General features: G+C 34.0%; 1 protein-coding gene across 1 annotated transcript in view; it reads right to left on the bottom strand.

The window, feature by feature from the left end:
• LOC127867102 (uncharacterized) overlaps positions 1–22,055 on the bottom strand; it is a 31,946-nt gene extending 9,891 nt beyond the window's left edge. Inside the window, exons 1-11 of the mRNA XM_052408096.1 lie at positions 21,808–22,055; positions 16,540–16,653; positions 16,074–16,337; positions 10,258–10,378; positions 9,657–9,859; positions 8,070–8,209; positions 7,298–7,451; positions 5,946–6,043; positions 5,227–5,461; positions 2,355–2,524; positions 893–1,052 (exon numbers count right to left, since the gene is read on the bottom strand). Of these exons, the coding sequence (XP_052264056.1) occupies positions 893–1,052; positions 2,355–2,524; positions 5,227–5,461; positions 5,946–6,043; positions 7,298–7,451; positions 8,070–8,209; positions 9,657–9,859; positions 10,258–10,378; positions 16,074–16,337; positions 16,540–16,615 (1,621 nt within the window). The 5' untranslated portion in view covers positions 16,616–16,653; positions 21,808–22,055. The remainder of the gene's footprint in view (positions 1–892; positions 1,053–2,354; positions 2,525–5,226; positions 5,462–5,945; positions 6,044–7,297; positions 7,452–8,069; positions 8,210–9,656; positions 9,860–10,257; positions 10,379–16,073; positions 16,338–16,539; positions 16,654–21,807) is intronic.
• Between the last annotated feature and the right edge of the window lie 4,440 nt (positions 22,056–26,495).

Below are 26,495 nucleotides of genomic sequence, written 5' to 3'. Positions count from 1 at the left end.
ATGTTAGTTGCACAATCTAATAATATTTTTGTTTCGGACCAACGTGAGTTTCTATAAAGTAGTGCATATGGTGTAAGCCTAGCATCCAAAAGATGAATAATTTGATCTCCGATGTGAAGGCGTGTTTTGGATCACTACAACAGACATAAAAAACGTATTCTACCACGGTCATTAACTTAAGATTAAAGAGTATCTTATATATCTTAAGGCTTTCGATGCAATTGCTTTGAAATACATACATAGTAAATAAACCAAAGCAATGAACATATTAACTTAGTAACTGTAATATAGCCCCTGTAAAAATCAGTATGCAGATGTTAAAAAAGGAATATAATTGTAATGACTTTGTGTATTGTTTTTTCCCAGACTTATTGAACAAAGATTAACATGGCTAGTCTTGCCTACCAGTACACTTCTTCCGGAGAAGTTCTGGATGAATTCAGGTACATGGAGACGCTTAACTAATATTTGATTTATTCTATCACATGTTTAAATAAGATATTAAAGGTATGCAAAACACGATATTTTATGTTTTTAACTGTCAGATGCATGTCATCTGTTACACTGTCCAGTCGTTTATATGTGGTTTATTGTATGACTATGTACACCTAAATTTATTTTGACAGTTCTCAATTAACTGCACACTATACTGTTAATAAATAAATGCGTGCGTTTCAAACAATAATTAACAGGATTGCAGCAACGGTGCTCAAGGCAATAGCCAGTTATGTTAAAGACACAAATTTCCACCACCAATAAAAACTCACATAACGGATAAGTATTTGATCGATGCTTGATTCGTAAAATAATTTTGAATTTGATATTAGGGTCATACTTTTCTTAGCTTCTATCATGTTTCTTAGTCCCTTTAATGAAGGGTTTTAGTATTTACCGGCATTTTCGAGGTACAGGCAACTCTGCCACATCAAGCCGCTATCACCTAAAGGCGTTGTCATGGATACCCCATACAAGTAGTCTTCTGGAAATGAAACTGTTAAATTGACAGAGTTTTCCGAGACGTTTGCTGATGAACACCTCACAGGAACATCGTTCTGAAACATAAATCAAAGCGTTGAAGGCGCTGAATTTGTTCGCTGTTGTATAATCTTAGACGAACTCAGTTTTCACAATCATGTTATAGCTTTTTTTATCGTAAGTTTGAAATGACCACAACCCATTCAGATTAATAAAGAGTGTGTCTTAAAGCACAGGTCGAGGTGTGTGTGTGTGTGTTTCAAATCATTGATACAGCTAATCAGTGTGCACATGCTAATCTAATTTGACATGCATTAAGCCCCGGTTTCCCTGAAAGCAGCAAATATGTACAGATTTCAATACTAAAACACTAGACTGGCCAACGTTGTCTTACAGGCTGTTATATACACACCATGTAGTGTACGAGTGAGAACAGGCAGATGAGGTGGTTAAAGCAAACGTCGTCTGCTAAATTTTACTGCAGTTATCCTCACAGGCAGTCATGGATTACGGACCTTACCGTAGCTAAGCCATACTGATTTGCAAAATTGCGTCTAAATTACTTGTGAGCTTCGCTCACAAAAAAACAGTCGGATTTACAACAAATACAACAAATACCACCAGTATTGAACGTATAAGCAATCTAGAAAAATAAAGACAGTTTTCTCATGGTCTCCCGAATCAATATCGTGAACCGAGATTTACGGTATATTTGAATATATTATATTTGCGACACGAGCATGAAAAACCGACATAACTTGGAATTTATATGCTCCATTTTATAACATACATGTTTTTCAGCAAAGTCAAATGTTTCTACTAATAAATCTCAAGCAGAGAAAACATTTTTAATTTCTTTGTAATAATATTTGTAGGCAGTTTAATAATATCATGGCGATAAGTTAACCAACTCACACTTTTCCTGGTTTATCTGGTTGACCATCTTAATGCAAATACTTACTCTAGTAACTTAGTCTGAGGTTAGGAAATGATGGCCATTGGAAGGATTTCATTACTTATTCCAACACATGTAATGTGTTGAGTCCGGAATCTCAGAGGTATGTTGTGTACATTGGAATCAACACGTTCATAAGTTTGATTCTAACTGTTTGATCCCGTAATAAGGGTTATTCAAAGGGTCCTTCTCAAATGACACCATACATAAAATTATACACAGAAAACGGACTTGGAATGTGTTTTAATACGTCTCTTGCTTTCAACACAAAGCCAAAAACAATCCATTGTCAGCTAATACAAGTTGCACATATTTATTTGTAATGGTTTTGCAAGGAAATTAAATTGAATTATGATCCAACACTTCTTTTGCTTTAAATAAAAAGTTTGAAAAAAATAGTTTTAACCAAAACAGATGGTCTCACCTGGCAATTGCCAATGGATTTTCGGCAATAACAGACAGTGAAACTCTGAACTTGAAGTTTTTGCTTCACTTCTGAGGAGACCTGGGGCCAATGTATGGCCACCATTTGGGTTTCATTGACCACATTAGTTTGGTTCACAATGCCTGTCCAGAACTCTGGCTGTGGTAAGTCTGGAATAGCATTTCAAAATGAGCGGGAAATATAAATCTTGCTTCCATATCTTTATGTCGCTATTTCAGTTTGTGGGACATAAACATGTACACTAAAAGTCGCTGGCGCTTGTCATTATAGTGACAAAGACTTCCCCCTGCTGCCGCATGTCGCATTGTTTAGCATGAGACAAAAGTTACCCCAGAGGTGCAGCAAGTTGTTATGACAGAGGTAAGGTTAAATAAAATGTAGAGGACCACTATAAATGATATAAACCATATCGTGCAGTGCGGCGCGTGCTGAAAAAAAATATTTTAAAATAAATTTTGACATATAAGTATATATTAAACATGTGAATCCAGAGAAATAGCCAGTTTTAACCATTGGGGCAATTTGTTTACAAAAACTGTGTTGAAAAAAGCTTTTCGATGTTACATCTTACATATTAAACCTGTGTACATTTTGGTTTCAGATACACATTTTTAAAGTCATTGTATTTTCCCGTAGATAAATATGCCTTGTGGTATTGTCCTTGTGAACACAATTCTATAGAATGTGTATGCAAAAGGAGGACATTAATAAAATTAAAGGGGAATGTGAGGAATTCCTCTAGTTGTATTGTGTTGTAACATAAAAAGGCAAATCTGGCAGCTTGTCCACATTTCTAATAGAAAAGATGTTTTGCGTATTTGTTTTAACTTTTGTTTATTTCTTCTAAGGCAAATTACAGATAATATTTGGCAATTTGTGGAAAAAAGGAATTACTTTTTTGTCAGGCTTTACCAAGAGAGGCAAAACTATTTAGAAGATTTGAGAAGTGAACATTCGTAATTTGTTTAAACATTAAGCATTTTGCATCGCTGCATGTACTGTTATTTAAATGAATTATCTACAAAACGCACAGAAGAAAAAGTTAACGCATGCACTGACAGATGACGGGCATCACGTTTCCCATAAGGACTATGTGCTGTTATACGCTTATAAAGATGCAAGACAATAAATTCAAATTTAATCGAGGTAATGTTATCCATATTATGATTGTTTACAATTTGTATTGCACGATATAACGGATTTCCCAACAAGTGAATGCTCTCTATGTGGCGAGCAAACAAACTCAAAAAAGTTTAATTCTAAAAAAGCGCATGGCTGTTTTATATGAACCTATTTGTTTGTGTTGATGCATATTTGAATGCGGTAGCGGTGTACGACGTATGAAGACTTATTAATAAATAGCACATTTAAACAACTTTTTATAACATCTTGTTCGATCTAAATATAATGTCAAACACCATTTTTAGAGGAAAGTGATTAGATATAATCGTTTTAGTTCGTCAAAATGTATTCATTTTATTTCCTGACTACGTTCATTTGTTAAATGTGCTTGATAATTCATTAGGGAATATCTTTAAGGAAAATTACCATCGATTTACACATTTGTTTTGACGACAAGATGGGGTGGGTAATGATCGCATTGTTCACGGTACAGACGTTAATAATTATAATGAATAATACATAATAAAAAAATACATTTTGCCCGAAAAATCTAGTGTTCGACATATTCCTAAATGTTAAGCAATATCGATGGTTCACGAAGACACGTAACCAATCATCTTCCTCCTTGTCTTGTATATTAATGAAACAATGAAATCCGTTTTAGTTTCAATGCCGTTTGTCATTTAAAATTCATTTCCTGTCAATATTATATGGAGGCAAGTGCTTGCTTAAAGTGTGTTACCTAAGGTAATAAAGACATTACTGAAATTGAATGAAATTCATATATTGACTTTTTTCAGACTGCTGGCATTATCAAACTATTACATTCAATATATGAATACATACTGGCTGGAATTGTTTTTGTTTTATAAACATCTTGTTTGAGAGGATTATTAGTTACACTGTTATAACTGATGGTGTATGGGATATACACACTCAGTTATTTCATACGAGAACAAAGCTCGAGTATGGTATAAAAGTACTGAGGGTGTATATCCCATACACCATCAGTTACTTACTGTGTAACGATTATATCTCAACCGACTCCTCGATTACTCGGGGTGTAAGGAAATTACTCGGGGTGTATGGAAAATACACCATGGGCACGTGGCCGCTCTAAGCCAATCGGATTAGGTCATTTTTGTAGGAGGTGAGATTTCACATATTAATGATTCGGTTATCGCAGCTGATTCATAATAAGTCGAATACATATGAAAATCAGTGTCTAATGTTGATATCACAATGCGTTTTATCACAAGTAAAGTCATTTTAAAGAATGTTAAATTGGGTACTTAAAATAAGCATAGCATCTATTAACATTCATGTTATAAGCCCCTATGTCCTTGACAGTTTAACTGTAGACATCGAAATCCATAGGCATCTTTATTTCCTCAAAAGCAACCGCCAACCGATTGTGATGATGACAGGTCTATGCATTCTCCAGATGTCATGCGAAGACAAAATGGTGAAAGAACTGACCATTCCACCAACCGAGAAAATAATCGACATACATGTGCAAAAAAATATACCCTGTTTCTTCGAAAGTGGTAACCATAGCATCATTATTCTTCTTTATTACAATTATTGTGAAATAAAAGATGACATAATACACTCTTTCTATAAACACATACTACATTTTACAATACATGGCAACATTTTATATATAAAAAATAGCCACTGGAAAGAAAACATCGTATTATTTTAGTTAAGAAAAACAAATTACATATACCTGTGCTAAATTTGGAAACTTGAATTGTGTAATTTACAGGTGACGACCCTATATTAGTGTACGCAGCGACAGTGACAGTATAGGCCGTATCACACCTCACGCGCTGACCCAGGAAACTTTTCTGGCGGACCTTCGAGGCGACATCTGACTCGGTTAGTACATCCCCGCCGTTAAGCGGAGTTAAAGACGCAGTGAAATAAATGATGTCACCATTTTTGTGACTGTCTGGTATCTCCTAGAAATAGATAATTGATCGATATAGTTGTTTAAGGCAGTGAACACTTTTCCATAAGACATTCCTCACAACGAGACAGACAGTTAAATCTGTCTTCATTTTGATTGTATTGTTATCAGTATAAGACGAACAACAAAGATGTGAATTAAAATCTTTGTTTTATCCATCTGAACGCCCAATTCTTTCAGGTGTACAATTAAAATGAATGAAGTACTATTTATTGGACATAACAAACCATTTTAAAACCACTTTAAAGGGTTTTACATTGATTAAAATGTATGTATATTATAAGCAAAAGCAATATAATGAAAAGTTGTGTTTAAATGAAGTCTCTTCTAACCGAAAATACAGCTTAAGCAGAAAGTGTCGTCCCTGATAAGCTTGTGCAAACTTCACAGGCATATCTGGGACGACACTTAACGTACATGTATTTAGCCCAGTATTCCCAGAGCGCGGCTAAAATGTTAACAAATCGGTTCAGTACCTGCCAGTAGACAGTGAGGTCCCGGTGTCTGCCGCGTATGCAATCTTGTGGATTCCAGAGGTACCCACCGCGAATCAACAGTGGACCTGATGATGGCACTGCGAAACAAAGAAAGCCTAGGTCTTGAAAAACTGGGCTTAATGTATATAAGTGAAGTGTCGTCCCAGTGAAGTCCCCACATGCTTATCAGGGAAAAGATTGTCCGATTATATGCAATTTTTGTAAAGGAATTTCTGTCTTAACAAAATTCCACTGTCAGCGGAAAGTGTCGTGCCTGATAAATCTGTGCGGACTACACAGGCTTATCTGGGGCTACACTTAAAGCACATGCATTAAGCCCAGTCTTCTCATTACGAAGCTCAAAAAAAATATTCATCTTGATAAGCTGTTGTGTTTTCTCAAGATATCATGATTATACAAGAATGATAACTTAAAGCATGACACATTTTGATTGTATTTAAGTTGCTTCAATACATCCTCTTAATTTCGTTTCAAAATCTTCAGAGTTCCAATCGTTTTACATAAAGGGAAAATCTTAACACCTTATTCTCTTGGACCCAAACAAACTTTGATCAACAACTCAAAGAGATAAATATTTGAATAATGTGGGACTAGAGATCAGCAACTGAAGATGAAAGTGTATTCAAATTTAATGTGCAACTTCACATTTCGAGGGGGCATTGGGTTAGCATTCAGTTTACCTTGGTTTTGGAGCACCAATATTTTCACTATGATATGTGAATAGCTTATGTAAACTATTGGGTTTTCTGAGCGGTAAGCGATTAACAATACCTATAAAATGTCATGCATAGGCCGTAAATTACAAGTATTGAGAGGACTTGGCTTATATCAAGTTATACTATTTTGAATATTGTGATAAAGTTTATTGAAACTGTTCATATAACATAAAGCCAGATTATGAAATCAAAAAAAGACTATGAAATGAAGTTTTGCTAGCCTCTATGTTCAATGCCTAATGGTTTACAATAAAAGTTGCAAGGTGGCGGTTTCAGCTTTAATTATTTTCAAGTATAGTGTTTTTATTTGTATTGTGTGACCTGTATTGTACAGCTAATAAACAAATCTCAAACAGATAATTATAATAAAAACTTCCCAGATAGTAACATTGCGCTTTATCGCAAAAACTGCTCAATAATAACATAGAGTTTTATCGCCGAAACTGCTCAGATAATAACATAGCGGAAAAATTACCCGTCCAACAACGAAAGTCATATTAGCGGAATGAGCGTGATAAGTAACATACCTACGTGGAAGGAGCGATTTTCATTATTTCTATATCAAATGCAACAAAAGGGACACATTGCAAAGCTTCTTCCATGTTAGTAACATACCACTCTGGAGGGTTATGCTGCTTATAGTGCCGGGGCTGCTAAACAACCCTCCGTGCTCCGGTTGAAGCTGTACAGTCATCGTGTACTCGGTGTAGGGATGCAGGTAGCACACCAGTTGCTTGTTGATTGCCTGTTTTGATACACCTGTGAAAACCTGCAATGATTGGGCAAGACACATTCATGACGTGATAACTTGTAAAATGGAAATTTCATGTATTCAAAATTCAAACGTTCGTGTGTCATTTACTTCCTTAATTGTTGTTCCACATTATAGTTTCGTCTCCGAACATGTTCTGCTAGAAAAACTTTTGCACAAAGCCCAGATTAATCCGTTAGGCATAGATATTAGTCATGTAATAAAGAATATCACTTATTATGCCACCGATGGGAGTCATATAGTTGTCGTATCGTCCGTCCGCCTGTAATTCTATCTTTCCATCTCCCATGTTAGATGGTTTAACATGGTTCGCTTTGAGGATCCCTTTACCAAAAACACCCTTACATTATTTTTACTCGCTTTTTTGTCATTGTAACTTTTGTCCTTCCATATGAATATGGGTCATTTATATCCAATCGAAATATTAAGATAATTAAAGCATTCAATCGGCTGAATACTTTTGTCTACATATAAAATGTTAAATCCAGTAGTTGTTAATGGCCATGTAAACAGAAGTATTTATATAAACGATACTATCTTATATGGACACTTTTGTCACTCATAAGTTTAAGTAAATTTCATAATTATTTATAAGATACACCTGACAACATTAACCTTGGTATCATTCCAACGACTGGAGACAGTAAGGGTGTACTTCAGACTGTAATTAAGGTACACTGTCTGTGTATACCCTAACTCGATGCATGTGCTGTTGATCACGACAGTCGATAAATCTTTGGCAGGGGCGGGGCGCACTGAAACACGCATGTTATTACATATAGGGATTCGGCCATTTCATAGTGCTTTAGAAAGTTACATCTCTGTTGCTCAGGTCTGAAGTGGTGTTCATCTTTGTCGGCTAAGGGGAAAGTTGAAGCTTAATTATACATTGACTTAAACGCAGCTTTGCAATAACTGTACAAAAATGTAAAACCAGTGTTACTAATTTAATGTATTTGTTGCGTGTTAATTGTTGTGCTTTTAACCGTGTTCCGTCTTAATCAGACTTTTTGGTAAGTAACCGATTACCATAAATAAAGAGAAACCATGCTATTATGAGGGTCTGCCGATGCAACCGCAATTTCACAATTTGCATAACTGACTAGTTAAGTTCCTTCCTATTTAGTGTAAACTGCTTTCTTTTCGCAAACAAACCCAAATTGTTTTATTTTTATTAGATTTAATAAGCTACTATTTGGTATATGTTTATTTATACCAATAATGCAATAGATTAATTTATTAAAAATATTACGTTTAATGAATATTTTACATCGGTGTTATTTTCTTGTTTCCACTCATAAATAAAACTACAGGTATATCAATGTTTGTAAATAACGCAATTCGTCTATGTTAAAACATACAAGTTGCGATTCAATATATGTATTTCAATTTATTTCATTGAACATTTCATTACGCTTAGAACAACAACATGCACAACAAATTGATGGTTAAAAAATCACAAAATTTATCTTTTAAATTTAAATCACGCCTTTCTAAAAAAAACTTGTTTATAAGGCCTAGAAAATGTGTAACCTGGCAAACTCAGATCATTCAATTTATGTAGTGAAACTATCAGATCTTCAACTTTTATTTAGTCACACTGTCAGAAATTCGATTGAGTTAGTAAAACTGTCAGATCATGTATTTTATCTTGGGAAAATATAAGGTGCGTTTTGTATCTTGTCAAACGTTCAAATCATTTGATTCATGTAGTCAAACTTTCAGATCTTCAAATTAATATTATCAACTATCAGATCTTTTAAATTTAATAAAACTTGTACGATTGACTTTGTCCTGTTTACACAATACTTAAATGTTCGGTTTGCTCAATTTTTCTGCAGCGTATTTTTGATGACCGATTAATGGTTTTAACAAAATTAAATTTAAAAAAAACGCGACATATAATTTATGTGCATGCTAACCTGAAATTCACATCTTTAGCGAAATGATTTATTAATTTTATTGACAGACACATAATTACAAAACAAACTATTTACTTTTACACTTCATATTCTGCCAAATTTGGACGATCGGTATATTTTAAACAGTGAAGTTAAAGTTTTTGAATACAGGGAAGCATGACTATTTTACTTAAACAAGAATTCCATTTTACGCAATTTGTTATCAAAACTATCGGTAATGTAATATTTAATTTTCGGGAATAGTTCGATGAATGGAATAGATAAATAATTACAAACAAACCTATATTCTTTGTATGCACTTGGTACACTTCAGAGACGTTTTTGCCACATTGTGAGACGACAGTCATTTTGAAATCAACTTGTTTCATGCTGAAGTCTCCATCCGCCGTTGAGCGTAAAACAACTGTGATGAAATTGTCTTGAAATTTCCATATGATTCGTTGATTGCAGTTTGTCCATGAACCAGAATTGTTGGGAAGTCGACTGCAAAAAAGGCGTTATTTACATCTCCACAACTTTATAAAAACGTCTGTGATAGTTGCATTTCAAAACGTTTGATACGCTCTGTGATTTGGATGGGATTTTAAATGTGTCATCTTCGTTTGTAACCCCCTATAAGTATTATATGGTATTTTTAATAGTAACAGATGAAAGTTTCTGTGTTTTTCTTTGACATGATATCCTCCTAGGAAGCAGAAATGCCATTCCTATAATCCACCTCCCGCTCTGCGATGTTGATTTACCATCTTATTCCGATGCATCCTGTATCCTGGGAAGGGTATTATAATCACTATATCTACTGCTCATAGTTGTTCCTATATCGATATGTCGTTTAATATATAAATACATAATACGTTCTTTAAATGTACAGCTTTACTTACAAATTGCATTCGATGCCTGGTGGAGTACTCAGATACTTCTGACCCAGGTACCACGTGCATGACATGTGTTCATGATAGTTGTAGACTTCACAACTAAAATTTTGTAGTGGTATAGGCTGACCTGCGATTTAAACAAAATGACAATTAATTCAGAGAGCGCTTGGATGACTGAACTGTTGCAGCAACATATTTATTGCATATTTACCATGTGACTTTATATACCACAATTATATTTTTAAGTTATTATTTTTATTGCGACCACTATCAGCCTAAAGTTAATATTGGACAGTATTTTATGTTTTCAAGCAATTTCAAAGTAAGATCAACAATAATCAAGATGTAATAGGTGATGTATTTAAAATGAATCAAATATGCAACAATTGTTATGACCAAATTATTTGCACCTAAACTAGCATAATACATATATTATGAAGATATATACTAATTTGATAATTATTTAAACACTATAAGTATGAAATACATAAATAACATAACGATTCAGGAAAAAATGCGAACTGTATTAAGACATTTGTACTCCGAGATTAAGGAAACAACATGCAACATAATTATCATAAGTGTAACTTTTTTCGTACAAAACAACAAAAAAAAAGAATCGAAACAAAACTCAAAAGAAAAAGCAGAAATAGCATTGTTACATACCAAGTAGCTGTAAAACAAAGTAACTGTATAACTAGATAGAAATAGGGGGGTTATACCATACGCGTACACAAACGGAAACATTAATAAGGTTATTCGCATATGCGTTCATGAAAGGGTACCAAAAACGTCTTCATTAAGGTGAATTGCACAAGTTATGTCTGTTGAAAACTGGACAGAAAATTGTGCGCATGCTTACCGTATACATAAGGGAGTCGTAGAGGATCCTCCTCACTTCCCTATCACAATAACGTGATTGCTACACATTTAAGCAATACGTATGAGAGCTATAAATCTAACAGTTACTGAATTGCAAAGATCGAGCGACGTGATAATATTAGGTTTTTGTTGGACTATAATAGCTCCAATGTGGGATGATAAATCATCTAACCGCAAAATTATAAAATGAAAAACCAATCATATTGCTTTAAATAAAAACTGAGTTCGTTGAAAATAGCTTTTTTAATTAACAACAAATGGAGAGAGCACAAACAGTGTGATAGCAGTTACTTCATTTTAAAGAGACCGTCCCTGCAATTTTCATGTTACAACTAGAGCCCAGACCAAAGAACAGTCCAATGCATTTTAGTGGTTTCTATGAAGTTGAATGCCAATTTCGTTACTAAAACATCTTATGTTGTAAGAAATGTTTTACACTTTGTTCCCAATGTGCACATCAAATATGTATTATCGATGTTTGCTACCATTGAGCATTATGATGCACAATGCCCCGGAGATATCCCATGTATACAATTGCCGTTACATATTACCGAATTATAATGCTTCACTTATTTCAATCAATTTTTTGTCGTTAATATTTCAAATTTAAATGGTTTATTAAAAAATCATTCTTTGATCACATGATAAAGATTGATGTTTTAATAATACCGTGTTAAGACAACATTCTCTCAATGTTCTAATAATTAAAATATCACAATCCCATGCTAGTTTATTGGTCTTACTGTTCCGAAAAACAGCTATTCACTTTGAATTACAATAAATTAATTCAGTATTATCATTATCATTTTCGATATTGCGTATGTTGCCGAAACAATAGGACTAGCAGCGTCTTTAATTTAATAAATGAATCGGTTCAGTATTATAGTTGGTATAGCCACGTTCTATGAAAAATAAATTGTGTTTTGAAAAATGCTACCAATTATATGTTTCGATGAATTTCGCTTTTCATGTGCATACATTCATATAAATCTTTAAATCTAAATTAAATCACAATTCTGCTTTGGTTATTTAAAATAATCGGTACCATTTGCAAATGTTTTTTTAAAGTTAATTCTTATATTTAATACCAAAAACCAAAGTCCAAAATGCTACCTTCAAAATCTCATTCCTTAAAGTAGTAGATCTACAGAACAGAAAATAAAACCATAAATAATTAGATTGATTGATCTTCTTTTAGTTTGTAGTATTGTATTATTGAACAGAATTAATAACTTATATTCGGACGTGCATGATATACTAGGTTCCCGAGATATGACTAAGTCGGTCATAAACATTATTCTCATCATCTATTTGTAAAATGTTGAGGAGCATGATATACCTAATTGTGGATTCGTACAAAAGTATAATTGCTGGCGTGAACTTTATTATCGGCCTGCTCACGTTCAGTGATGTTTTCATTATTTGACAGAGGCCTTGTATAGGCCCGGTTTCCCTAAGAACATTTGTATGATGCAATTTGTGCCTAATTTTAAAGTATTTCTTGGAAAGTTTCTTTTCCTTTGTAGGTTAAGTCGATTTTTTTTTCCAAACTGTATCGGGCTCTTTCCAGAAATCAAGTAAACAAGTAATTGTTTAGTTAAATTATAACCTTGCTCTTAAGTAGCAAGGTGGCAATATAAATGACTCAAATTTATTAATCGATTTACAGTCGAAACCCAATGGCTCGAAATCGCATGGCTCGAATTTCCGGTTTGCTCGAACTCTCATCAAAGCACCGATTTTGTATTGCTATATATTCATATAAAATTGTGTCGGATGGCTCGAATTATCGGATGGCTCGAACTGTTTTGTGACAGTCCCGGTCACAATTTTCACACGTTCTTTTGTTTGAATGGCTCCAACTCGCTTCGGGTTGCATAAACTGTTAAACGATTAGGACAGCTAGATTAAAGGCCAACAATAATTGGTTATCAATCGTTAATTGATTTGAGTAAAAGATGACATAAAATAAAATAAAGGTACATAAAGTATTTAGTACATATTTGGTACTTGTTAATTCAAAAGCAGAAAGCAGTACAAAGAAGTACGGAGTTTAAGCATTCTATACATTGATGGTGACTGTCACTACGTTATTGTCAGTAAGACCGGTGTGTACACAATGGAGTTCAAACAATATGTGTAATCTTCAACTGGATGTGAAAAAAAAGTGTATTATATATCGGATGGCTCGATTTCCGGATGGCCATCGGTTTCGACTGTATTTCGATTTATCTTCTTCTAGTTTCAAAATCTGTAATTGTTACATCTCCAGTTACAATGCAGCTTTTTTTTACATTATGTCGGCATTGCTTCCATGGAAACCATCATAGTAGCAATCTGGTGATTAATTATAAAATCCTATCAATCGTATTTCCCAAAGTGGTACGTCACAGAATGTTTAGGTGTTTATAAAACACCATGGTTATTTGAGAAGGTGATTTTGTATGCAATGTCTTTTATGATCCATTATCTGTCGTCAGCTGTTACTTGACCCGAATGATATAAAAGCGGTGTGACTAAGTTTAAGATTAATCACTCGGATTGGAACATGTACTCAACAAGGCCGTCGCACTTGTCGTGCATTGCCGGTAGATTTTCAAATTGACGACCGTTTGGAAAATATACGGCGGGCAGCATTGTCCGACATAATTTGAAGACTTGCAGAGATCATTCCAAACGTTTTATTAGATTTAATTATTTTGTCCGCATGTTTTCTTGTAATCAATAAGTTGATGACGCATTTCATGTCCAACGTTTAAGGGGTTTGATACTTATTGTGTAAAATCATATAGTTCTTCTATTTGCTCATTTATTGTCACTGGAGTCTTACCTACTAAGGTCAAAATTTACTCTAAACTTAGGTCAGAATTGGGCATACCTGGGGATTACTTTTTATATATGAATCCATCAACCGTTATCGTTAATAAGTATCAATTCAATGACAAAAAATAAAGAAACTATAACTGTTTTGAGATCAAAAAGTCCTCCTACCCACAGTATATGTGTATGCATGTGTTTATTGCAATAAGAAGTATCCAGTTAATATCATTTAATAGTTAATCTTGGTCATTGATGCATTTATGGTAAATGGTTGTTGTAGTCATAATGCATTACATGTATATAAATTTAGTATTATGTTTGTATATCAATGGTTTGAAATTATTAACGATAATAATAATTTAACAAAGAAACACATCGTGTTGCACAAATTTTATATTTGTAATATTCAATATAAGTATCTAAATTTAGCCGCGCTGCAGTTTTAAGTTTGGCCCTTAAACTTGTACACCGACGTTTATTTGACTCATAGCTTTTTTAATGTATTGAAATCAATGGAATTACTATATACTTTTTAATATTGTCGATAATCGCTTTACCCCATTCACCTGCTTATCCTTTAACATAACCAAGTGAACTAGTTTTCGACCACACAAGAACCAGTTTTGAATATGGCTGAAAAATCATTATAATTTATGCTATTACCAAATTACGTGAAGTTTGGGCAACATGCATTGGTTCTACAGTGTTTATAAGTGTTATAAGAACTAGGCCGAGATATCATTTAGGAAAATGTTTTAATCATATTTCATCGCAATTTTGCAGTCAATGGTGTATTTAGAGTATTTTTAACCGTTTGACTATTTGATCTTGTTTAAACCCACCAATAATCCAATTTTTATTTCAGCTCTTACATCTTTTGGACAAATGGATCAAGTATCACGAAGACTGACCAATATATGTGGTTTCTAGAGGTAACAATATTCTTCTTTAATATGACCAAATAGGATTGTTCTCTACCACAACTAATTCAGATTTAAACACGGCCGATATATCATGTTTACTCAAGCTATATTTGTATTGATCAAAGTGACCTAGTTTTGCAAGCGTCGGCGATATCTCTGGAACAAATGATCTTGCCAAGTAGCATACAAATTTCACAATCATTGGACAATCAAATAGGTTTTATAGTGTTTCCATACAATTTCTTAAACTATATATAATGACCTAGGTTTTAACCTCATCGTCACAACTTACATGTACATCATTACTGGAAATGTTTGACCAAATATCATGCACATTTTGCAATAAAAATGTCTCTATATTGTTGGCAATCGTTTTCGTTGAATCGAACAAATATCTATTTTAACCCCATGTGACCATGTTTTGAACTCGTCCGAGATATTATATAGCAAATATTCTGACCAAGCTTCTAGGAGACTAGCAAATACATGTGGTGGCAATAATTGTCAATATGTTTTCTCTTAATTTTACGTAGCGACCTAGACCTTTCAATCTTATGTCATCCAGTTGCGATCTTTTTCGATATATCATTAAGCACATGTTTTGACCAAGTTTGACGAAGGTTGAGCATAACATGTGTCTTCAAGAGTTTTTAAAATCATTGTCTTAATTTTTTCCACGTAACTTAATGTTAAACTCGGCCGAGATGTCACGGTAAAAAATGTTTTGACCACGTTTCATAGAGATTGATTAATGCATATGGTCTCTAGTGTGTTCACAAGGTTTTTCTATAATTTTCTTGGTGCCCAAGTGTTTGACTCCACGTGATTGAGTTTCGAACTCGGTCTATATGTAATTAAGACAAATGCTCGTATACATTGTATGTGGATTGTGTTAAATATTTGATTTAAAGGCTAATCATAGTGTTTTGACATATGTAAAACAATCCCTTTTCCAAGTCGAAGTTGTGGCCGCTTGGAAAATGCAAGGAAATGCAAACGACGCGCGGCGACTAACGGCGGACAAGTGACGTTCAAACATTACAGCATTTGCACGTTGTGTTTGGTTGAGCTCTACAGAACTGAAATAATAGATACTTTCTAAAAGTATTTTCAACTAGAATATCCGGATGTTGATGCAGTCGTACTATACACTACACAGCATGCAAACTACTTACTTAAATAATAATGACATCTTACTGTAAACACGGAGTATAGCTGGTTGTCGAAAAGGTGCGAACGGGACGCAACTTTCCACGCAGCAAAAGATATTGACGTAGTTGTCATATGCCGAAATATTCGACAAATGGAAGGTGGCAACGATTTCGTCGGTTTGGGTCCAGTGTGACCTTTCAGGGTCGGATTTAAACACAAGTCTAGGTTTAGGTTGGTTGCCGGTATAATTGCAGGTTATGTTGAGGTCGTCAGCAACGCACGCACCGGGAGTGGCTGGATTCATTAGTTCTGGAAAACAACAACAGGAAGCATTATGTTAATAAAACAGGAATAATTTGCAATAAATGTAAGACAATTCATTTCATAGTAGAATTGTTGTATATTTGCACTTTATAAATGATCACATATTCATAAACAATGATGCAAGTTATTCATCCAAATGCATCCAAATAACAGTGGTAACACGCGAAAAATATATATATATACAAACCCTGGACCATGGAATCAGCCATCGATGCCATAAGCACGGCCACAGTGAAGCCGAACACAATTTGCAAAGTGATCATGGTAGAAACAAGTATTCGACCGTCAGCATGTACTGCTCCTTAAAAACACATATACATACTCGTTTGCAAAGTTTGCATATTTGATAAAACATATGGATACAAAGTGAACAATACAGCTGCACCAACCAACAAGTAATCGTTGCTAGCAAGAGGGTCCTTTATTTAAAAGTTTGATCTTACTATTTTAATTATACATATTTTATACTACTTTAAAAACTGTATTTATACTTGCATATTCAGATCAGGGTAACTAATAAAGCTCTGACCCAAAACGATCATAATTTAATTGTACCTATTGTTGTTTTCCTACATCTGTTTTACTACAGTTGTGTAATGAACATGAAGTCAAAGTTAGGGGAAACTCAATTCACTTCTAGGATTTCAACGGAAGTTGTGAACAGTGTCAAATAATGGTTGGCGTTTCTGAGAATTTATCAAGGATCACTTAATCATGTTTCGTCGATTGATGTTTATCTTGGTAAGAATACTCAAATTATGAAAGTGTTTCCAATTATTTGGAAATCAAAACATGCAAACAATATTATCATAAAATTGCACTTCTATGAAATACTTGATAGACAAGTATACAAAATGAAGAGGAGTTTCATTACAAACACTTTGTTATTGTAAAAATCTATGCATTAAAATAATTATTTTATAAATGACATAATATATATTTGCAATACAATGTATATTTTTAACTAAAGTCAAGAAGAAGAAATCATTTCCATGTCATAAAAAATCTATTAAATAACTTTATGTATGAAACGATGTTCGGCATAAGAAAGGGACCTGGCCATGTTTAATTTGTTCAGTGTTACTACATATCTATTTTCAAACCGAAATACAAAACTAAATATACAAATTAATTCAAATAAACAGAATGGTCCAATGAACAACATATGTGAATTAATCTATGGTATGGTACTTTTTTGATTCATGTTTGTAGTGTACGTTTGATTAATGCCAATAAAACGAAAGAAACTAAAACGAAAGTTGAAATATAGAACGTAAATGTGAAACAAAAAATAAATGATAACAATATTATGAATTACAATAATAATAATTATTATGAGATTGGCGCAATTAAAAGAGATGGGTGAACATAATTAAAGTTAGCACTTAAAAAGGAATCAATTTTAGTGATAAATAAAACCCAGTGATATGTTATCATAATTTTGCTGAAATAATATTTTTATAACCGCACGCTTTTTGCTTGTTAATAAACCTAAATAAAATAATGAAAGTGGAATTTTTATGTCAAAAAGTTATAATGCAATAAAAAGTTTATGTACACCGTGGCTTTCCAAAACGCAGTTGGTAACATTTATACTAACGGTATGGGTATATCTAATATTCTATACTAATATTTTCATCAAACACCATTAACTACGTGAGTGCTTTTATAAACTCAATAAATCTTTATTGGATAAAATGTGTATCGTAATTAAATATTATAACTCTTTATATAACTCACATTGAGAGTACAATACCGGATATAATCCCCAAACGTATTCAAAAACAATATCGTTGCTTTACATTATAGATATATGAATAAATGTGTCATCATTTGGTTGGTACTTTTCCTGTTTTCACAATGTGTTTACCGAAATAGTAAAACTGTCCCAATACTGGCCAAACATACTTTGGGCAAAATCGTTTTGATGATTTAACCATTGAAGAGCAAGTGCATAATAATTCGAGATGCGATATATGTTTCATGTTATTAGAATGTGTCAAAATTGATCATTCGCGTAAATATATCAACACAATTTTGTTTGTATTTAAATAAATGTGTGATCCAAACATAAGTGATAACAGTGGCCTGGTGGTAGTACGCTTGCTATGGGACCTCGTTTGAACCCGTTCATACTATTGGGTTTTATCTCACAAAAATGTTTTGTCACATCCTTTCACCAAAATGTATAAATGGGTTTAACAAGAACACTTAAATATAACATATACGTTTTCAATAACAAATCTCTAAGGCTGAAAATATAACAAACACATTACTGTTGAAATGTAACAACGTCGTTTTTTTGCGCACAACAAGTACATTGAAGGAGAAGTAAATAATAGTCACTTCATTTATCTTCAATTCCTTAAATATTCAAATAAAATATTCAAATAAAATATTCAATAGCATAAGCAATAAAAATCGCGTGTTTGTTGCTATTAAATTTGAATTGCAATTAAAAAAGGTTCCAGGGTACATTTTAAGAGACGTCACAGAAAATAAAGAAAACTTTTATCGAAACATTGCACAAAGAAAAAACAAGAAAATTGCAAAAAATGTTCGCTCCTTAAGATCATAAACACCCGAAGTCTTACACATTCTCAGAGACTATTTAAAAAATAATGCAGATGAAGTTTCACATTGCCTATATTGTAAATGATGTTCCCATATGATACACATGGCCATTCGCATGCTTTGCACATAACGGAACAACTATGGTAACTTATCATTTCCTCTTCAAATACTTTCCCGTTTGTTTATATTTTAAATCGCGAACTGAAACAAACCTTTATGCAAATAAAACTTAACATTAAGTCACATGTTAACTCCACTTTAGAGGTAACTGAATGTAAAAAACTCGGTACGAATTCGTTTGTGAAGGTTACCTATTTTAACAAATATACATAAAATTAGAAATGTCGAGACGTATTCATAAACACGTATATGAATAAATTTTCTGAAGATATGTTATGTATTGCATGTATGTATTATGAGAGCTATATGTATTAAGGCAAATACCGCAGTCGAACAAATACTATAAATATATTATACATCGGCAAACAAAATGCGGACTGGATCAAACCTGGTGGGCCCTCGAATGTGATATTCTTGAAGAGCGAAAATATGCTGCACTCTGTACATTTTTCTAAGATGCCTTAGATCTATAAAATTGTTTTACAGTTCATCGCAATTGTAAACGCGCATGTTAACTAAAAAATCAGGTTATCAAAATAAAAATGATTCAAAATAATGTCTGCTAGAAGCAATTTCGAAGGATAGTAATGTGTTCACACAACATAAGCGTAAGTTAGGATATCAAGATCAATTGAGTCGCGTTCTGAGAAAACTGGGCATAATGCATGTGCGTAAAGTGTCGTCCCAGATTAGCCTGTGCAGTCCGCACAGGCTAATCAGGGACGAAACTTTCCGCTTTTATGACATTTTTCGTTTAAATGTAGTCTTTTCTTAGCAAAAATCTTATTTAGGCGGAAAGTGTCGTCCCTGATTAGCCCGTACAGACTGCACAAGCTATATGGGACGACACGTTACGCACATGCATTAAGCCCAGTTTTTTCCGAACGCTGCTCAATAAGTTATAAGTTGCGCTCTGGGAAAACGGGACTTAATGCATGAACACACGGTACCTTCAAGATTAACCTGTGCACTCTGCACATGCTAATCATGGACGACACTTTCCGTCTAGACTGGAGAGACACATACAATTATATAAAATTGGAAAGTGTTGTCCCTTATTAGCCTCAGCTGACTACAAGGCTTATCCGAGACGACAATTTACGCCCATGCATTTAACCCCGTTTCACAGAACGCAGCTCTTATCTATAAACACGTCTGACAAGATTATTGAAAAAAATTAAAAGGACAAGCCCATACTTTTTTACAAACTACAATACTTCTTTTGTAAAAACTATATTCCAATATTAATTTTTAAATTTCGTAAGTTAAACGAAAACAAAAACAACAGAAAGAAACATGGATGCTGTATAGAGGAAATATTATATTGTTTCATTTTAGAACCATGTAATAATTGGTCGTTTTACATGTAATTTTACATTATATTGTTATTAATATGATGCCAAACACAGCTCTACTATTTAAAACTATTCTATGGTCATAACTTAAAATATATATTGAGCTGGGTGAAGATGTTCATATATTAAATGCCATTTAACTACTATATTTTTGAAATACCACTGGATAATCAAGCTTTATAGGACATAAATATAATTTAAGCAGTACTTTCAACAAGGCCCGAAGCGCAAGTGTATCAATGTCCATAAAGTTGCAAAATCAGAACTTCCCCAACCCCCGTACTTTATTGTCCATGTCTTATGTTTGTGAATGTTTAAGCTCTATAACTATATGTAAGGCAGCTGCGGGTATTCACTACTGAACCTTGACTAAATTCTTGCCGGAACGCTAATATGCATGCTTGAAAGTTATCTTTAACTTTCTTTTAGATAAAAAATTTTTTTTACTATATGTGAACAAGTGTCCCTTTAACATATAATTGAACTGAATAAGCTTTCACATTCCATTAATAATGAGTCATGCATCTAATGTAAAGCATACGTATATGTGTATGTAGATCAAATAGAGATACCGGATGCATTTCTTCGTTTTCTAGGAATTATTTATTTTAAGATTCCACGTAAATACGCTTTATCAGTCTCATGGGTCAACGCACACTTATGTAAGTACTTATTAGTGTTATTATCAAAAGACCACATCACTATAATGAACCTTTACCAAAATAATACGAAAATTTTAAGTTCGTATTTTCAATGATAATCAAAAACAAGTTACACTGACCGAACTTTAAACATAGGTGACTTCAACACGTCTTTATATAACTACTTTACTGATTGGGGCACTTTTGAAGTGTGTCAGTAAATGCCCAAAGTTGAGAAAGAAACACTTCAGCTTTATTATAATGAAAGGACAACTAATATTGCACAAAGCTTTTTTCAAGCGGCACTCGAATCAGTGTCCGTTACTGGTATGGCTTTCACTCGAAACACTCATACTGTTATAATTTATTGCAGAATAAATATTCGATTTAAGTGATCGGCGTGTTTTAATAAATTGAAAGGAAATAAATTAAACATAATATAATATCTTTTTTGTGTTTCAAACGCTTCATAATTGTATCCATTTCAAATTATGATTATAATCAAACAAAGGCTGTATTTTACGTATGCCTCCACATACGTAATGGCGCTTTGCAATCGGATTTATAGCGTTCTTTTCTAATGCAGTGTATGTGACAAAAGAGTTAAAAACATTCATTTCCACAATCTGTGAACAAAATTCAAGAATGTAAAAAGCAGTGGTAGGGATTTAAATAAAATATAGAGCAAACGAGGAAAGTTCTTAACTTATTGTTTAACCTAATTGAAATTGCCCAATATTAACTAACGTATTGAATATCACTTACCAATCCATGACTCTTCAATTCCCAATTGTATTAATCCAGCACAAACTACACATACAATTAAACAAGTAGCGATCAACAAGTTATTTCATATAAATAGACGGTCCTTATTGGCGGAGGGTATACTCACACATACGGTGCGATAAGGATGTTTACTGATCCACTCACTGCGGCATGCGCAGTTTCGCGCGCTGTATGTTTTAATGTACTAAACACGTGCTGTAAACAATAATATACGAGCAATAGTTTGCTTAACGATTGTGTCTGCTGTGAAGCGATTCCCCTCCGTGCGAGCCTTTTTAAAGAAAGCCTTGAGTGTCCCCAGCAAAAATAGATAAAATGACACAGTAACTATCGGGATTTTCATTTTTCGCGGAAAGAGTTTCCACGAAAAAACTACTTCAGTAAAATGCGGAACACGGAGGAATCTCGGGAATCCACTTTTCGCGGAACTGTGTATATAATTTTAGAAACATCTTAGAAAAGGCTGAATACTCGCGAAGCTTTCGTATCTTCCGTTGGCACAATCGTCTATAGAGCACTTTTCAAAAGTGGGGACTAAACATCGCCCTGAACTTAATTCTTTTCCGTCGGAACAATTGTCAATTAAACAACGTACAAAAAGCGGTAAAAATCGCACGGAACTTCCATTTTTTTCCATATTTAAGCATTTAATTACTTAACAAATCTCGGGTTTGTATCGGTTACCCGTGATATTGGTTTGATTTGCTAAAGACAGAACGTGCGTTACATTCATTATTTTGACAAAACAATTACGCATTGAAGAACTGCAGGACCTTGGGTCTTTTATAGGTAACTCGATACAATGATTTGGTTGGTTCCATATGGAAAGCCTTTGAGAAACCTTCTTATATGTTTCCCAGATTTTGAAGGCTTCTGTATTTGTACATAATGTGTTGGCATTTTTTTCCGGAAAGTGAAAGTTCCGCGAATGCTCACAAAGTATCGTTTCACAGCGGAGAGCGTTGTGGTGAGACATGGATCATTTTTAAGCGTTGTGTTTAAACATTATGTTTATGCATCAGTTATTCATAATGATATCATTATTATCCCAGTCAGTGATTTTTAAATATCGTCATAACAACTTACTAGATCGCCTGAGTAAATAAAACCCTAATAACTTGCAACAATATCTCACAATTCTCAATAACCTTTACACATGTACACGCTAGCTTGACATCGTGATATTGACATGCATGCATTTGTGGATTCATAAACCTAATGTTAACCACACTTCAACATCAACCATTACAATTATGACACAATTACCCTGTTCATACTGTTACTTCAAGAACGTTATCACTTGACATCTCGCCTGGATGATGATCGCTTCGCACACTTAATCACGTAACTTTGTGGTTACACAACCTAAACAAGCTAACATCTTAATTGCTTCTTTGCCTTAAGATTGCCTATAGATTACGCTATATTCCGGATTATTTGTATGGACTCCCCCTGCCCCTCTTTATTATTGCCTATAACACTGGTGAAAAGATGTGTGTGTATATCATTTTTATTTGTTCGCTTGCGAACTAAGGTTAAGAGCAAGTATTGCGAGCCACTTTTGCTGATGACACAAAATATGATTACTGCCTGCATACGCGCCGAGAAATAATTCGCGGCGTTGTTTTAGTTCTTGAACTACAATCATTTACAAATGAAACATACTGTGAATATCGTGTTAAATGAAATAATTTTGAAAGGATAGTATATATAAAAAGTCAAAAAACTATTTTGAAGCTATACGTGTCGCGGAAGAGTAACTTTGTGAAATATTATAATAGTCCACTACGTTCTACGTTATTCAAGTGGCATTTTTGCGCAGCACAGTTCATTCCAAATCTGAGGCTCTAAATGGATCAGGGAAAATACAGCAACTGCTGTCGAAATTGCAAACACTATTATGCGTCTCTTGCGTAACCACATTGATAGTGCTTGACTGATTTCTGGAAGTACAGCGGGGGGGGGGGGGGGGGGTCTGATACGGCTGGAAAACCTGCAGCAGGACTTCTAAATGAGCTTTGAAATTCACACATACACGTGCGCAGATGAGGCTATCAGTTTCCAACTTTAATATTCTTTATCAGATGAACGGTAGAAAAACAGATTAATAAAGCAAATAAACTTATTAAAAGAAAAACGTGTTATTTAAATATTCTTATGAATTCCATATGTGCTACCGATACACGTTGATAACACAGTATTGCTTTCAAGTTGAAACAAGAACTACCGAAAAATATAGTGTCATGATAAGACGGAAATCGTTTCATTATCTAACCAAAAATGTACTCTTCAGTCGGTATGAAAGTCGTTCTTGAAAGACTGAAATGCTACCAAAATTTGCCAGTTCGCAATAAAAAAACACAGTTTGACTTCAATGTCCTATCAAAAAGTATTGTGCTCAGAAGTTCCATCCATAAGAAAAAAATTGTATTTGTATAGATCAGCGTCATGCGAAAATGGGTCTTATGACATATGCGGCTAGCGTAGCTATGGTCCAGCCTGCACATCTTGCAGTAGGTCAGGAGGTACATAATGAGACCAAGAAACCTTGCGCCACTGCGAAAAAAGGGCTTTAGCTACGCTAGACAACTCGCCATAAGATTTTTGCATGACGCGGCTAGAAAAGTATGATTTGAATGTGTCGAAAAATAAACTGGATGTCGAAAGAAACTGCATGCTAACAAATAATAGTTAAATACCATAATGTGATCTGCCGTATTATAATTTTTATTTACAAACATGTACGTGTGGTTTCAATACACGTGCAATTAATAACACAAATTTCAGTGGTGAACTTGCGACAAACAAATGACAAAAAGCAACAACAACAATTTTAATATTTTTGTTTAATTCAATTATTTAAATCGTATTTTTCTAACTTTATTTCAAAGTCACGATCTTATATTTTAGCGTTTCCGATCGACAAAGTCGCCAATGGCAATTGAATCTGTCAGCTCGCGATTAAAGTCGAAAATGTAAAAGAAAATGACGGTATTCATTAGTTTAACAGAGCTCGGTCAGCAGCTGGAGCATGCACGTCGAGATCGGGTGTAGAGTCTCTCGCGGAAGATTGTCTTGAAGACTCTACGCCCTACAAGGGCCTGCAACGTATCGTTTCAGATTCAGATTCAGTCTCGGAAGAATCGCCAAGCGGAATGGTTATTGTTCGTAGGAGGATAGTGGTTTCCCCTTCATCGCCTGAGAAGGGTAAGATATGGGAACTTTCTCGGGCGGCTCTGTTATTCAAGCGAGTACCGACATCCCTCGAACCGGACGTTCTCTAATGCTGCCTTCGCAGAATCCCAGAACTTTGGAGGATCGCTAAGCGGAATAGTAATTGTCTGTAGGTAGCTGGTGGTTTCACTACATCGCCAGACGAGGAACGGGGACAGCGGACGTGGCAGCGTAGAAGACGGGCGTAGCGGGCGTTATCTCAATTTCATTCATGTCACTTGAATAAATGTGTTTTTAGGAACAAAACAATAGGAGGTGTGTTTATATATTTCTCTATAGTATGCGATTTGCAAAACATTCAATCCTTTGAATTGAATAAATAATTTGACAAGGTTGAGTGCAAATTACAAATTTCAAATTATTCTATGGTCCAATTATAATTGAAATCTGTAAATAAAAAACTTTCAATAGCTCAAAACTGAATACACCCTCCCAAGTGAATATATTTATGGTAATTGATGGTCTCACCAAATAACCACATGCTTCGTAATTATCACACAATATTGATTATCTACACGTAAGTTGTCAAAACTATCAATAGGATATTTCAGAATGGTTGAATACGGTTATATCCATGCAAATTTAATGATCTGCTTTAAATAATTTCTAAATAACTGCCTTGTATAAGTCTCTGTGAAATTGTCATGTCAGGCAATTTCATTTGAAACCCGTTGAATGCTTTCATTACAAGTTTTGAACTCATTACATCCATGAAAAATAGCCCCATGATTGGTATGGAATCAAATTACAAGTACAGTAATCCTGCTCAGTTAACACTTTTGAAATGTCTTGTACTTCTTATTAAAGGGATCTTTTCACGGTTTGGTAAATCGACAAATTTGAAAAAAGTTGTTTCAGATTCGCAAATTTTCGTTTTAGTTATGATATTTGTGAGGAAACAGTATTACTGAACATTTACCTTAGTCCAATATAGCCATTATATGTTTCTTTTGACGATTTGAAAACCTAAAAATTATAAAGCGTTGCAACGCGAAACGATTGCATAATTTGGAGAGTTCTGTTGTTGTCGTTTAAATTTACGAAACTACGAAGATTGCTTATATAAGGTATAAAATACTTAAACTGTGTCTACCCGGCGGAATAGCCGAGAGGGCCAATGCGTTTTTACTTCAAAATAACTCCAGGACTCCGGGGGTCACTGGTTCGAGCCCTGGTACCGGCTACATTTTTTTCCTTTTTTAAATTTTATTGTTGATTTTTTTTACTGGAGCTTTTAAGATCCAATGTTTACATTTATCAATATAAACCATTTAACGACAAACTTCAAAATATGCCAAAATCTGTGAAAAGGCCCCTTTAAATACCTTGTTATATAATATATATTTGATATTTGTAAAAAAAAAATCCAGACAAGTTGATTTTTCGTTATACATGTAATTCGGTTATTTTTCATTCAAAATGATGATTTTACT

The sequence above is a fragment of the Dreissena polymorpha genome, chromosome 1 (genome assembly GCF_020536995.1).
Source record: "Dreissena polymorpha isolate Duluth1 chromosome 1, UMN_Dpol_1.0, whole genome shotgun sequence".
Lineage (NCBI taxonomy): Eukaryota > Metazoa > Mollusca > Bivalvia > Myida > Dreissenidae > Dreissena > Dreissena polymorpha.
The sequence above is the reverse complement of the archived record's forward strand: the minus strand, read 5'-3'. Positions and strand labels throughout refer to the sequence as shown.